Raw genomic sequence first — 16,611 nt, 5'->3', positions numbered from 1 at the left:
GGGTAATGCCAAGCCACCAGAATCACGAGGCCTAGTTAAAGTATCTAATTTGATCCTGACTCTTTTGTTGGCCCACAGTAGAGAGGATAAAAGGCCATCAATCTTTTTAAAAAATTTCTGAGGAATGTACACCGGAGAATGACAAAGAATGTACAGGATTTTAGGTTAGAGAACCATTTTAACAAGGTTCACTACTTTCACTTACTTCTTACCCCCCACCAGGGCACCTGACACTTGGTTGCTTACGCTGTTGCATATCCAGGTGTTATGTTCACTAATGTAACAATGTATATTATCCCTGTCCTTGTCCTATTTTGTACTGTAAGTCAGTTGTCAAATTGTCTATGTACTATGTAAGGCGCTGCGGAACACTTGTGGCGCCATATAAATAAAGGATAATAATAGTGATAATGTGCTGTTAGTGGCATTTCTGGGCCATTATAATGGCATCACCCACAATTTAACTGACTCATTAGCCTTTTGCTGTGGTGCAACTGTGATTCCCACTCCCTTACCATCGCTTCTCAGTGGATGTCACCCTCCCCCCTAGGCATGACATGTTCTCTAGCATTATACCATACTTTGTGATGCTGCCTTGTTCTCAGGACTTAGTGACACACACCAATCTCTGGACACGATTGTGACAACCTTGTTCTATAATCTATTCTGTTCAGACATTGTACTTATCTTCATAAGTGTGTATGTAATTGATGTTTATGTATCTTGCTGCTACATGCTTCAATAATACAATTGTTTAAAGAAAAACAAACCTTTAAACTATGCAAGCTAAAGCTGGGTACACACTATATATCGTTCTGATGCAGATCAGAACAATATATATCGTACACATCGCATAGTATGTAGGCACGATCTGTCGTTCACAATGGTTGTTTATCACATCGTCCCATCTGCTGTGCTGCACGCCAAGTGGAACGATGCCCTGAACGACTCGATGCGGTTACATGCAGAATATAACGACACACCGCGGCAGCGTATACAATATTGTGCAGTGTGTACAGCGTGTACAGCGTGTACAGCGTGTGCTATGTATCATTGCATTGCATCGCAGAGTCGCTGGGTCACACATCGTATGGTGTATACCCGGCTTTACATGCTTAAAGAAATTAAAAACAAATGTTTTTTTTAATTTACATTCAAACAGTAAAACTTATTCTATTCAAGATTGAAGGTGGAGATCATTGCTCGCATGGAAAGCTTTTATATGTGCTATGCCATGTAGTCATTTAAGATCCAACAAGCTCAAACCAGTTTGAACCTGGTCATCTTACTCATGTTTTGTTTTCAATGTTTAGTCTGCATTGCTATAAGTCATCAGGCTGTACGTGTTGACATCCACTGTTGGAGATCTACATGTACATAGATTTGATTACTTAGCTTTAACAACTTGTCTATCACTACTGTTATATCACTGTTGCATTACAGCAGCCTGTATTACACGTGAAACCTGTCCTGATTGATTCACCTCATGTTTTGCTGTGTGGGAGTTTGTCATGCATATTTGAATGAGGGATGTGCAGGCTCGGATAGGTTCGAGTTTGCACGTTGAGTTCGGATTTTTCCCTCCAAAAAAACGGAACTCAGAAAGAGGCTAAACGTCATCATTCCTGGACTTTTGTGAATGATGATGTTCGTCCATGTAAGATGATGTTTAGCCTCTTTCTGAGTTCCGTTTTTTTGGAGGGAAAAATCCGAACTCAACGTGCAAACTCAAACCTATCCGAGCCTGCACATCCCTAGTTTGAATATGCATACCACCTATGCAGCCAGCCAACTCTCAAAGTAACAAAACTGTATTTAATGTTACTTAAATAAACACAAAGTAATGAATTGCATTAGTCATCGTCCTCCTCCTCTTCTTCCTCCTCCTCCTCCTCCGCCTCTTCTGCGGCAGCTGCAGCCTCTTCCTGTGCAGCCTTCAGAGCTTGTTCCTCCTCTACTGTAGGGTCTAACCCTTCGCTAATCTCCGGTCCACTTGGATACTCTGGCTGGGGTGGAGGAGGAGCGGCAGGGCTGTATGCCTCGGGGCTGTATTTTACTCCCCAACCAATGTAAATGTTTTCAAATTTTCTGTGAAAGTAACAAAATGAAAGATTAATTGTGAGGTAAAGGGCTAGGAAACACATAATGATGCTTTGCCGCCCTCGTGAAGTATGTACTTCTTTACAGTTCTCAATACTACTGAGTTACGAGGATGTCTGGAGACCTTATTTGAGAAATAGACCTACCCCATATCTATAAATCTGTTCCACCATCGTGAAGTATGGGGGACCCTAGAGAGTGCTGATTAACTGAGACCTATCCATTAACTGGGAGCTATCCAAAGATATCCTGTCAACCAAGGCATAATAAAAAGTTGTGATTACTAGTTTCTATTTTTTTTATTTATTCTGTGTACAGATGTAAAATAAAAAGCACTTAGGATCTTTAAAAGTACTCTCACCAGCAGGCAAGTGATCCAGCTTGGAACCTAGGTCAATGGATATAAGGGGAGTCCGTTTGACCAATAAGATGATCCAGATGGCTGACTGTAGAAAACTACAGTGCTCCCGACCAATAGCCGGCTACAATGTGCTTGTGACGTTAGCTGCTTGCATGGATCCAAAACTTCATGTCTGCTCAGAATAATTCTAGATTCATGATCCCACAGAACAATACAGTAGACAAAGAGCCCTGTGACCCTCACATGGCTGTTAGTGAGAGTACTTTTAAAGATCCAAAGGGCTTTTCACATCTGTACATAGAGATTTTTCCATTTCTCCACGGTGTGGGTAGCAAAACTTTTCAACTTGCTAATTATCTGTTAATTGTTAGGAGAATGGACCTTTTCTGCCTGTACTGTATACTGCCTACATCTACTGTTCCATTTATGGATCATCATTGGATTTAATTGGATTGGATTTAATTACTAAAGCAAGATACATTTTCATTAGCACATTATAGAAAATTGTCTTTTGCTGCTCAGTTTTGGGATTGTGCAATATAACTTTGGAAATGAATTATTCATTATGCCTTTTTTAGAACTAATGATTCTGCAGTGATTCATGTTTGTATTATTCTGACTGTGTATATGCTTTTAGAACTTTACTTTTATAATAAAGATAAAATGTATTTTCACATAATCATGGTTTATTAGTATGGTCATTTATTTTAAGTCAGCAGTTTTTTGGGTTTTACTCGGATCATCCTACCTCAGATAGGCATCAATTGCAGCAATTTTTAATTAATATTGAGGGGAATATTTACTAAGCAGTGTTAGGAGACAGAGTGAAAAGTGAAAAGGTGCGAGCCAATCAGCTCCTAACTACCATCTCACAGGCTGTGTTTGAAAAATGACAGTTGGGAGCTGATTGGCTGGCACCTTATCACTTTTCACTCTGTCTCCTAACACTGCTTAGTAAATAGACCTCTCAGTCATCTTCAGTTGATCGTTATTTAAGGCAATTGACGGCCACATAAATGTAGTTTGTATGAACTACGTCAGATAAAATTATTTATATAATTGTGACTCTACTTCTACGCTATGAAGGTCAATGCTAAACCCAAAACATGTTGTAACGAATGTTCAATCTTTTTACATCATTTGGGAAAACCTTCCAGATCAATTAAACATCCTTAATGTACTTCATCTAGTATTGAAAACTTTTCATTCACTTCAGCAGAATCTGTGCTGTAAGGCTAAAAAAAATATGTCCATCTCTGTGCGCAATAATATTTTACATACTTACCTATAAAAAAGTATAGCTCTTGTCTTTCAAACTAAAGACTGTGGGCCTGATTCAGAGCAGGACACTATTTGCGAAAGGTCGTTCAGAAAAAGGGGCCGGCTATTTAAATTGATAGCTTGCTCATTGCGGTCTGTTGACGCCTCTATGTCTGAGCGAGCGAGCGAACGAAACATGCGCTCGCTATTTTGTAAAGACGCCCCCTGGCCATTCGCATCATACGTAATCTACGCTATTTATTAGATTAATTGAGTACATCGAAAGGCGTCTGAACTGCTCGCAGTGCTTGTGGTAGGTTTTACTTTCCTCAATCACTGCGAGCAGTTCAGGCTAAAAGACAACCAAGTGACATGGTCGATGACGCTGCTTTGTCAATTATGCACTCCCATTAAACGCCCGTTTTGACCGTTTGGCACGCCTGCGTTCGGATCTCCACTCCCCGTTTTCAAGCACCTTCCCCTGTTACCACCCACAAACGCCTCAATCTGTCACTGAAATTAACAGCCCCTCGCTGTTTTGCGAGCGCACAATTTCTGACCGCAATGACTGGTTGGCGCATGTGCATTACGACCCATACGCATACGCAGATGTGCGAACATCGCTCGGAGCGAACGAGCGGCCGCTTACAAGCGGCTCTGAATCAGGCCCTGTATTTGTGTGTTTGTTAAGTACACACTATAGAGTATCTAACAATAACTGGAGAACCCCCCACTAATAACAGCATAATAGTAGCTCCCGATCGGCGCTGTAAGGGGACTAAGAATACTGCACCTCCCTCCACTGCTGTTACTGGGCAGTCATCTGCAGATTTGAAATTTACAGCTCATATAACTTTGGGCTGTATAATGTAAGTCTGCTGCACTTTCAATATAAGAACTAGGAATGAAAAACCTATTTGGCATGTATTATGTATTTTACTATACAAATCTATATCACAGATACACACGTTTATGTCAAATTAGTATTTTGGACACATCCTTCGGCACGGCACTAGGTATCGTGTACGTCGTTGTTCTTTTCTTCCACCTTCCCCCACCTCCTTTCTGTCCTGCAATCTCATCTCTGTACCTCTGTCTCTTTCATTATTCCCCCCTTCCTCCATCTGTCTCTCTCATCTCTGTCCCTTCTGTCTGTCTCTCTTATCTCGTCTCTCCATCATGTCTGTCCATCTCCCTTGTCTGTCGCTCTCATATCTGTCCCCTATCGTCCATCTTCCTCTCAACTCTGTCCTCCCTTCCTCCGTTTCTCTCTCTCTCCTATCTCTGTTCCCCAAACTCCATCTCTCTCACCTCAACTCACATACACTAAGGATAGTGAACCAAGAGCAGTGAAAGCAGAATGGTGGTCTGTACGTCACCAGAAGAATAATAGATGGTTCTAGCTTGAGACCTCCTACTCTCCTTCATCAACCTGCAATATATCTCAGCATGGTTATTCATCTGTTCTACAACACTCTCCTCTTACCACCTATTTACTAGACAAAGTATCAATAAAAAGCAACCACTATAATTTCAGAAAAGTGGAAATATCTGATAACGTACTTGGAGCTGGCAATGGTGTAGGCTCCAGGCCATAGGTTGGAACGGAGAACTGCAAGAGCATACTGAGGGATGAGATGGGAAGAGAGAGAAGCCGTCCATGGAGGTGTATTGTTGATCTCTGCAAAAAGAAAACGGGTGATTGAGCCTCAATTTTTAGTACAAATGCCCCCCACTTATGTAGGCAGGTAAAAACATTTAGCAATCCTTAAGTGGTTTAAGAAGAAATAACACATCTACTGGCAGCCATTAGGTCTTGTGTGACTGTTATAATGATGCATAACATAACTGCAGAGGACATTGATCGGTGATCAGCTAATATACCCGCATCTAGATCTGCTTATAACAGAGTTAAACACAGAAGTCTCTGTTTTGACATTTAAATATCCTAGTCTGCAGCAGCCCTCCGAAGCCCTTTATGACTTTCCAGTGTTTCTCTTTAGCACTTGCATAGACAGTATTCTGTATTTTTGATGAAAATAGGATTAAAAAAATATATTGCAACCTTATACATTCTATTATTTTTTATTCTTAAGCTGAAATTAGTTTGTAAATGAATAATACTCATTGCTCCAGAAGAAAAGACGTTTACAGGGAATTTAGCAAAAGCAGATGAGGGCTGGTTATAATGATATATAGGGATGGCACCTGCATCCTCAGACAGAGGGGTAAGGAGTGGTGGGCCCACTTCAGGTTCTGGTTCCTCTTCCTCCTCCTTCTCTTCCTCCTCTCCTTCCTCTTCTTCTGTCTCTTCTTCAGATTTTACAGCAGTATTCAACCAAACACAACGCCCCTGAGAGTTGGAGATGACAAATGTGAGGATAACTAAAAGGAAAACAAGGAAGTTGAGAATATCTAATCCAATGAGCGACAGTCTTCTGACCTGGGGCAGTATGTGCTGGACATGGTGAACCCAACTAGACAAGCTGTCTACCAGTTCAGACACTGGAATTCCTTCAAATTCTGGGTTCTCCTCGTATGTATCTCTTGCTGCTCCTTCCTCCTCTTCTTCCCCCTCCTCTTCTCCAAACTGGTAGTAACCCAAAGGGCTCACGTTAGTGCCTGCGGAGATCCGGGCAATCTGAGCACGCAGAAGGTTAGCTTCTGTTCCCAGAAATGGGGGATAAGTGATAACTGGAGCATCAAGATTTCCAGTGAAGAGACGTTTGATCTATTGAGAAGGTTGACAGGTATTTGTAAAGACGGACATACATGTATAGTAAAATACAGATCTATGTAGACAGACAGGTACCTTTCTTGCGGTTATGATCTGGGCAGGTGTAACTGGTGGTAGTCTGACCCATTCTGACCCAACTTCAGTACACACAAAGTACACATATTTATTTGCACCTGTACCATTGTCCTCTCGAGGCACCAATGGTGGAGGGCGGTAAGTGGACTGTGGAGGCAAGTCTTCCGCTTCCTCTTTATCTTCATCCTCCTCCTCTTCCTCTCCCGCTTTCTCCTCCTCTTCTGCACCCTCCTCAGTCTCTTCGTCTTCACCTTCTCGAAACTGCACCTCTGCCACCAAATAACTGCCAGTGATACCCAAGATTTTGCCCCAGAAGCGGCAGTACTGGATTGGATGGGTGTCAGTTAGACGTTTCAAGGCAAGGGCTATCCGTACTATCTCATCTCGTCCCAAACTCACCCCTCCTTGTTGAAGAAGGTGGGCGAGGTCAAGGAGATTGGGAAGTGGCGACTCTGTCTATTAAAGAAGGCAAACAATTACAATTATGCTCGAACAAATACAGAGTATACCAGCAAATTCCGTTCCAACTGTAAACAGTCCTCATAGTATTGAGCATTACGAACTGCTATCAGCATTACTGCAGCCAGATCTGCTGTTTGCCACTTTTATGTTCTCCCCATGTTTTATACATAGAAATGTAACAATCAATAGATATATACTTATTAGTAAACAAAGGACAAGATAGTGCACCATGATGTAGCCTTTCTAATTTGTTTTTAATATAGCATTTTATACTGGACTAAATCAGTTTAAAAAATACTATGGTGGTCCGTTGTGGCATTCTGTTTGTTAAGATCAACCGGAAACATCACAGAGATATCCAGACCTCTCATAAAGGATACGGTCAACATCCCTGCAAAGGGGATGCCGGCGCTTATAATACTGAGTTTAGGGTTAGGCACTAGGGGGGAGGGTTAAGTTTAGGGAGCGGGGAGGACAAGCTTAGGTTTAATCAGCGGGGAGGGAGGGTTATTGGTAGGGAGAGGTGTGATGGTTAGGATACCCGGGCACTGCACCTGTGTGCTGTGTCAACACTGCCGATCCGGGAATAATCCTGGTCGGCGCCGCAATGTAAAAGGGGTATGGCCCGGGTCTGACCTGGTTTGGAACCATGGCCCTCATTCAGAGCCGTACGCTCTGAGCAGAGCGCACGCTCTGAATGAGGGCCGTCCTCCATAATTATGGAGCGTCCTCCTGGACGCTCGTATAGCTGTGGGTCACCACCCACAGCCTATACGAGCGTGCAGTTTGATGGCCGCGATGGTCTTGACCATCGCGACCATCGCCACTGCGAGCCGGAGCCTGCGGTTGAGTTTTTCAACCGCAAGGCCCGGAGTGATTTTGGCTCTATCAGAGCCAAAATCACTCCCACTGACATCACTAGTGATGTCAGTGGGCCGGCTTCTGACGGTAGGCGTTCCCTTGGGAACGCCCCCGTCTGGGAGGCACGCCCCCGGCACGCCCACCAAAGGGGGCGTGCTGTCAATCAACATCGACAGCACGCCCCCTTTGATCAGACACAACGAGCGAAGGAAAGTACTTTGCTCGTCGTGTCTGGCGCATGCGCACGACGGAGCTCCCGCCGTCGTGCGCATGCGCAGTGCACAACATTCGACCCACTTGCGAGCGGACAACCGCTTGCGAGTGGGTCTGAATCAGGCCCCATGTTCCAAATACCAGGTCAGACCAAGGACTTTAGTGTAAAAGGGGTATCAGAGAGCGCAGCAAGAACAAGGTCTTTTGTGAGCAACATCATCTGTTCCCACTGGTAAAAGGGATTATTTCCATGTCGTAATTAGGCCCTCCAGAGTATGATCTTACCCAAGGGTACAACAACAGCGGCTTTAACCACAGTAATATTAATAGCAGTTCACAATGCTGTATCTATAAGCGGTAAATATCAGAAGCACTAAAATCATTACCTGGCATTTATTGCTTACAGACAAAGCTCTAATGCACAGGAGATGGGGCTGCCGACAAGAGCAAATGTAATAGCTCAGTGTACAGAACGAGGGGACATCTGTTGGTTTAGGTGGCATCTTGGTGACCTGGTACTCGGGATTTGTCCACCACATTAAAACTACAATATTTACTATCCTGGGTTATGATGTTATATAAAATGGCTATAAATACACTTTTCCCATTATTTTACAAAAAAAAATTATGAAGAACCTTTAATATGCACCATAGGTCCGACTCCATAGAGTAACTTTGAGAACCAATCCAAGACCAGCTATCTTCCCTTTCTTCTTTTTTTTTTAAGATATTATACCGGAATAACGCCTCACATTATCAGTTCCTACTTCTCTTTCATATTACTCTGTCACCCCCTCATTATCCTCTCAGACTTCCCCCGTTTTCCCTCTCACCATCTCCCCATCTCCTTCGATCTCCTCGCCATCCCCCCCACCTCTTGTGAACAATGCACGATGAGACTCTGCTTTAAGGTAGGTGGGAGGGTCATCTCTCAGGGTGCGAAGTGAATCCAGCCCTTTGTTCAGTCTGGACCAGTGGAGTTCTGTGCTCAGCTGCTCCAGAACGTCCAGGGCATTAGGAGGACGCTCTGACAGGATCCGTGACAGAAGGGCTGCGAGATGTTCATATCTGTGGAATAGATTAAAGAATTCAAATATTGCTGAGGTAAATTACATCTGCTTCCTCTCTAATGTATCAAACCTTCTAGCTATCATTTATCAAGATCATTCTATAAAATGATAGCTAGAAGCTGATTGGTTGCTATGGTCATTTTCTTCACCTGTCCTCTTGATGTGATCCATCTCCCTAAATAACCGAGGTCTCCTTCCCACCTGATTTTTTGACAACTTTCAATCTTTTTATGGAATGATTTTTTTTTCCTACCACTTTATTAAACCCATCTCCTGAAGTAGACCTTAGCACATCATGTGAATGAATCACTAACTAGCAAAATCAATAAGCAATTAACTTAAATAAATAATAAACCATAACATCAAGATGTTTTATAACTGCCACACTCATTAGTGCACCAATATTGCTATTATTTTACAAAGAGCACTATGGGGTCTGTGTACTAAGCTTTGGAGAGAGATAAAGTGGACGGGGATAAAGTACCAACCAATCAGCTCCTAACAGTCACTTTATCTTCCGGGAGTCCTTGGGGGTAATTTGTGTTCCTCCCAGATGTTCCAGAATAGGCAAGTATAGCTAGACGACATGAGCGCTACGAACTGCTGCAGAACTAAAAGCCTCAGCAAGCCCAGGGCTCTCAATGACAGGATTGGCTGGGACCAGTGTGAGAACTAATACTGGACCAGTGCCTGAGGCTGCTATTGGACACAGCACTGGGACACTATTCGTTCATCTGCTACGAAGGCCCCATCCAGCTCTTGGTAGAATGTGTGGAGATTGGACATGCACAGTGGCACCCCATTTGGGGTTTCAACGTAAGCCTGAGCTACGCGGACATGCGCAAAAGAGCATAGCGAGGGTTTCCGCAGGCAATGATTCAGCATCACCGGGCAGAGAGAATGAGTGTTACACCCTTGGCTGGTATTCTACATTCCACAACAGCTCGACCTCCCTGTACTGACACATTGCTCTATACCTAGGCCCTACAGATATCTCTACACTTACAGCAAGTACACACATATATTATTTTACATTCGTCTTTGTGTGTCTAGCAGGTCAGTGTGTCCTCAGGGCTCCTCCATAGTTTTAAAATATGTATTTCTTGCCCAAAAAGAAAAAAAGCCTCCATCCTTCCATACAGTACTTACAGGCTGACCCCGGATGACCCCGCCTGCAGTAGGTAGGCTTTAGCATTTTGGATCTGCAGCTCTCGGTGATCCGGAGGGACCCCAGCCGGATTCTCCGACATTTCCCAACGACGCTGACACCGAACCGAGAGCCGCACAACGTCCACGGAGAAGCCCAGAGCCGCTCTGACTGTCCCCGGCGTCCGTCTGCGTCTCTAGTTGCTGCGGTTACCGCTCTCAACACCGTTGCCAGGGAACCGAGCGACGCTTTCCAATCACGTGATGAAAGTTCCGCTCGCACGGCATGCCGGGAGATGTCTGTCGCTAGTACATACATAGGGTAGCGGATAGTTCCCCTTCAGTAAATGTACCCTGACGTCATCAGTTACTGTCCAACGTCATTAGTTACCATTCGTAAATCGTCAGTCATAATCACTCTGCAGTATAGCAGTGTGTCCGCCTATTACTAATACCCTGGCTGAGCTTTGATCCTCTGCACTGCTGTCACTGGCTGCAGTTACCAAACGTCAGAGAGGTCCTTTCTCCATATAGGATCTAGCAGCAAGGTTATGACTAGAATAGGTAGCAGCAACCGGTTGTTGAAGCGCTGCAATAATATACACACAGCTACATACCGAACTGCAGAGTATACATGATGTGGGCCTCTGGGCGCTGTGCGTTCTCTTATTGTAGCATTAGGGGATGAGTCACCTCAACATGAGCCTAACAACATGAGCCTAATTCTGAGTCGCAAAGCGAGCGCAAGTCCGGATGTCTGTGGCAGTCAGAGCCAGTATCCACACATCTGCAAGCCTAGGGCCTCACTGCCCACTGTTTCTCCAGTCACAGCCACAACAGTCATCGCTAGTATCAGCACTTATACCTGGCACAGGCTATGTGTCTAAGGGGCCCATTTATTAAGGATCGCATTTTGCAATGCGATCAGGGCATGCAGTACCGCCCATGATCGCATTGCAAAATGCGATCATACCGGCCGAATGTATGACCCGGCACATGCAGGGAGATGGGCTCCGAAAAGAGCCCGTCCCTGCAATGTGTCCGGAGCGCATTCCGGGCTGCTGCGCATGCGCAGTCCCGCGGACTGCACATGAACAGCGCCCATTGCCAGCAGAGGGATCTGGAAGATCCCACCGCCGGCTGAAATGCGGGTAAGTGCCCATAGGACACAGCGGCTAACGCTATCTTCAGATGGCGTTAGCTGCTGGGGCCAATATCGGGAATGCTTCGCATTCCCGATATTGATACATTTGGCAGCATCGCATCCCCCATAGAAACCTATGGGGGAGGCGGCTGCCGGCGGCAATGGAGGGATCGCAGCAGGTATCGGAGATACCTGCTGCGGTCCCTCCTTCATACATTCGGGGGATACTTAGTATTTGAGGTAAACCCCCGAAAACAGGTGTTTTCGGGGAATTTACCTCAAATGCAGTTTGATAAATGGGCCCCTAATATCCATCAGATACAGGCGTTCCCTCATTACACGCACTCCCTAGAATAGCACAGAAGTCTCACAACACTTCCATGACACTCTCACAAGACTGTTCCCTTGCGTGCATCTGCAAGGTAGTTGCTTGGCGTGCCTCATTCAGAGCCAGACAGTCACCATACACTAGGACCGAGTGGCTGGCCGGAGGCACAACCTCAGACGAAAGCGACTCTGTGCAGGGACTGGGACAGGGAGCCGCCAGGCCAGCCATAAGAGGGTCCTGAATGATCTGCAGAGACAGTTCATGTCTCTGTTCACCTGTCACCCGTAACCCTCCCCCTTTTCCATTGGCGTGATCAGGATCAGCACTGGGGACGGTCCCCTTCCTCTCCGTCTTAACCATGAGTGAGGAGCAGCAGGAGATCCCGCCTGCTGCAGCTGAACTTGGTAAGCCCCACTCACTCACTGCTGAGTGTACCACCAGTGTTCTTCTCTGTGTCCTCCTGGTGAAGGCTTCCTCTTAATGTGCACCAACATTTACAGTTGCAGAATTGAGGGTTTGTTTTCTGTAATTTTGGAAGTAAAATATGAACATGATAAGTTTGTAAACAAGCTTTCCATAGACAGCTGCTGCAACATCAGTACTCCACCTATAAGGGCTTATTTATCATTAAATATTTATATTCACAGAAAAGACTCGATTTCAGTGGTTAACCGCAAATATTAAGTATTCCCCACACGTACTTTGGAGGGGTCGCAGGAGATATCGGGGAGGTTGTACATCCCAGGCATCTGTAATTGCCTGGTTTCTTGGTTAGAAAGTTAGTAGCATGTAAGGATGCCCGGCCTCTAAGCAAAAAATTCCAGGTAATTACAGATGCCTGAGGAGTACAACCCGTGAGTTCTTTTAAGTCAGGGATGGGGAACCTCAGGCCCGGGGGCCGTATAAGGCCCCCGGAATCATTTGGTCTGGCCCTATGAGCTTTTTTCTGCTAGCCTTATCTGGCTAGCAGTGTGCCTAGAATGGCACCCTGCAGCCAGAATCTATGCAGCAGTGCCGCCTGGAGCGTCCATAGGACACTTCAGACGGTCACATCGCTGCCCTTACAGCTCCATGGAGCATCCTCAGGATGCTCTGGGCATTGCTGTAATCACCGTCGACTGTGACATCACATGGAGGGGGTGTGGCCTGCACCAGGCCTACGAATAATGTATATATAAAAAAGGCTCTCAGCAGAAAAAAGGTTCCCCACCCCTACTTTAAATGGTTGACCCTTTTGTTTACCCACATTCGGGGAAGGGATTTAATATCAAACATGTATTAATCTGTACAGGCAGTAAGTGGTTAACTATATACGTTGCTCTTGCAGGCTTCTGTATGTAAGCTGACCATCTGTCAGTTTAGGGAACGCATGGCCCTTCGTAGATCTGCCATTAGACAGGCCATTGAGGGCCGTGCGAATTACCAACCCGTGGCGAGGCATTTTAGGCACTGCAACCACAGTCTTCCGACCCTACGTTACAAAATGATCGATTTAATTCCAGACATTATTAGGAGGGGATAGATCTAAAGCCTTACTTATGGCAGAGGCAAATTGGACATACACTTTAAGACCATTTCAACCATTTGGTTTGTATGAACACCAGCCTCTGTCCTGCTTTTTAGAATGTAATGGTCTGTGTATGTAATACTATTTTTTCTGCCGGTACAGTATGTTATGTTTTATATTTATACATATGCAAATCTTCATCTTCCGCAGTTAGTTAATAACATCATAAGCCACATGAATGCATAGGAACGAGCACCAGCACTTTGGGGTGTTTTCTGCACTATATAAGTCAGTTTGTATCTTATAACTTTTGTTCCTGACGAAAGTTAATTAACTGAAATATTGAACTACAAGTTGGACCCCTGACCCCTTTTCTTTAAACCGTGTTGATTGTGAGTGCCACCATCTGCCTCCTGTTCATGTGTATTTTCTATGGAGGGTATAGGTCTTGCTCTTTTGTGTATTTGAGAATATATATATATATATATATATATATATATATATACACAGTCAGGTGCATAAATATTGGGACATTGACAGAATTTTCATATGAAATTAAACAAACAAGATGTGCTTTAACTGCAGACTTTCAGATTTAATTTGAGGGTAATTACATCCAAATCAGGTGAACGGTGTAGGAATTACAACGGTTTCTATATGTGCCTCCCACTTTTTAAGGGGCCAAAAGTAATGGGACAAACTAAACAATCCTAAATCTATCTTTCACTTTTTAATACTTTGTTGCAAATCCCTTGCAGGCAATTACAGCCTGAAGTCTGGAACGCATAGACATCACCAGACGCTGGGTTTCATCCCTGGTGATGCTCTGCCAGGCCTCTACTGCAAATGTCTTCAGTTCCTGCTTGTTCTTGGGGCATTTTCCCTTCAGTTTTGTCTTCATCAAGTGAAATGCATGCTCAATCGGATTCAGGTCAGGGGATTGACTTGGCCATTGCATAGTATTCCACTTTTTAGCCTTAAAAAACTCTTTGGTTGTTTTTACAGTATGCTTCGGGTCATTGTCCATCTGCACTGTGAAGCGCCGTCCAATGAGTTCTGAAGCATTTGACTGAATATGAGCATATAATATTGCCCGAAACACTTCAGAATTCATTCTGCTGCTTTTGTCAGCAGTCACATCATCAATAAAAACAAGGGAACCAGTTCCATTGGCAGCCATACATGCCCACGCCATGACACTACCACCACCATGCTTCACTGATGAGGTGGTATGTTTTGGATCATGAGCAGTTCCTTTCCTTCTCCATACTCTTCTCTTCCCATCACTCTGGTACAAGTTGATCTTTGTCTCATCCGTCCATAGGATGTTGTTCCAGAACTGTAATGGCTTTTTGAGATGTTGTTTGGCAAACTCTAATCTGGTCTTCCTGTTTTTGAGGCTCACCAATGGTTCACATCTTGTGGTGAACCCTCTATATTCACTCTTGTGAAGTCTTCTCTTGATTGTTGACTTTGACACATAAACACCTACCTCCTGGAGAGTGTTCTTGATTTGGCCAACTGTTGTGAAGGGGTTTTTCTTCACCAGGGAAATAATTCTTCTGTCATCCACCACAGTTGTTTTCTGTGGTCTTCCGGGTCTTTTGGTGTTGCTGAGTTCACCGGTGCGTTCTTTCTTTTTAAGAATGTTCCAAACAGTTGATTTGGCCACACCTAATGTTTTTGCTATCTCTCTGATGGGTTTGTTTTGATTTTTCAGCCCAATGATGGCTTGCTTTATTGATAGTAACAGCTCTTTGGATCTCATATTGAGTCGACAGCAACTGATTCCAAATGCAAATGTCACACCTAGAATCAACTCCAGACCTTTTACCTGCTTAATTGATAATGAAATAATGAGGGAATAGCCCACACCTGTCCATGAAATAGCTTTTGAGTTGATAGTCCCATTACTTTTGGCCCCTTAAAAAGTGGGAGGCACATATAGAAACCGTTGTAATTCCTACACCATTCACCTGATTTGGATGTAATTACCCTCAAATTAAATCTGAAAGTCTGCAGTTAAAGCACATCTTGTTTGTTTCATTTCAAAGCCATTATGGTGGTGAATAGAGGCCAAAATATGAAAATTCTGTCAATGTCCCAATATTTATGCACCTGACTGTATATATATAGATATACTGTCAGAGTCCAGCCGGGGATCGGCCGTCCCTTACCGTCCTGCCAGCTTCCTCTGACTTCCCAGGCAGTCGGGTGGCTGGTGCGGCGACGTGGGAGGTGCTGAGCATTTTCCCTGATGCTGGTGTGCCATGCGACCTGGTGCGCGGGGATCGGAGTCCCCGTCATGGGCGCCGCCATTACACTTCCCTTTGTGACTTGCCTTCCTTCCCTGACAGTCTGGCCGGTCAGCTGACACTGTGGACCAATCAGCAGGCTTCCAGGGGTATACATCCGGCTCCGGTGTATCAGGTAATTGCCTGAACAACCATTGTTGCTGCTAGTGTTACTAGTGGTCTCTCATTCCAGGTTCCCTTGCTTCCAGTGAGCTAATCCCAGCATGACGGTATTTCACGAGCAACAGTGCTTTACCATTGCAGCCTGTGTGCGGTCTACCATCCTCCTCACCTGTACTTTACCACCGCAGCTTGTGTGCAGTTATACCATCCATCTCACCAGTGCTTTACCATCGCAGCATGTGTGCAGTTATACCATCCATCTCACCAGTGCTTTTACCATCGCAGCCTGTGTGCAGTTATACCATCCATCTCACCATGGCTTTACCACCGCAGCCTGTGTGCAGTTATACCATCCATCTCACCAGTGCTTTACCATCGCAGCCTGAGTGCAGTTATACGCATCCACCTCTCCGTGCTTTACCATCAGAGTCCGGGTCCAATACCACTACCCACCTCGTTACTGGACTCCATTGTCGCTGCCTGTTTCACACTGTATTGCACCATGGTGCATTCTCTCCGACCGGCAACCCGGTAAGGTGTGTGCGCAGTCACATTCCACAGTGCACGCTCTCTTGTACCTCAAGTACAGTATCCCGAACCGGGGGTTCCACCCCAGTCCCTACATGCCTCCTACTGGCACCTTACCCTTGGGCCACGAGTGTTTGTTTCTTTTTTTTTCCGCGGACCTTGGTCACCTAGTCAAAGGACCGCGACCTGCTTACGGGGTGCAGCTCAAGCCCATATACCGCTTGGAGGGGTCACTGGCGAACACCTCCCCGTGGGTTAGATTCTGCACCTTTGGCTAGGTCTCGCCAACGACCAAGACCCGTGGATGCGGAGATCGTACATCCAGGCCCCTCGCCTTCATTTCTTCCCGCAGCCTCAGGCCTCGGCTTTCAAAGACCCGCCTCCCAGCAGGACAGTTTGTTC

General features: G+C 45.0%; 1 protein-coding gene across 1 annotated transcript; it reads right to left on the bottom strand.

The window, feature by feature from the left end:
- Positions 1–1,801: 1,801 nt before the first annotated feature.
- Positions 1,802–10,581, bottom strand: RSPH6A (radial spoke head 6 homolog A). The gene is made up of 7 exons (XM_088454313.1): positions 10,289–10,581; positions 8,903–9,137; positions 6,534–6,989; positions 6,165–6,452; positions 5,930–6,074; positions 5,285–5,402; positions 1,802–2,088 (listed from the first exon to the last, which is right to left on the bottom strand). The coding sequence occupies exons 1-7, from the start codon at positions 10,387–10,389 to the stop codon at positions 1,854–1,856; spliced, it is 1,578 nt and encodes a 525-aa protein (XP_088310439.1). The 5' UTR covers positions 10,390–10,581; the 3' UTR covers positions 1,802–1,853.
- Between the last annotated feature and the right edge of the window lie 6,030 nt (positions 10,582–16,611).

This window comes from Taudactylus pleione, unplaced genomic scaffold (genome assembly GCF_031769625.1).
Source record: "Taudactylus pleione unplaced genomic scaffold, aTauple2 ptg000612l, whole genome shotgun sequence".
Taxonomy (NCBI): domain Eukaryota; kingdom Metazoa; phylum Chordata; class Amphibia; order Anura; family Myobatrachidae; genus Taudactylus; species Taudactylus pleione.
This window is presented reverse-complemented; position numbering and strand designations above follow the sequence as displayed.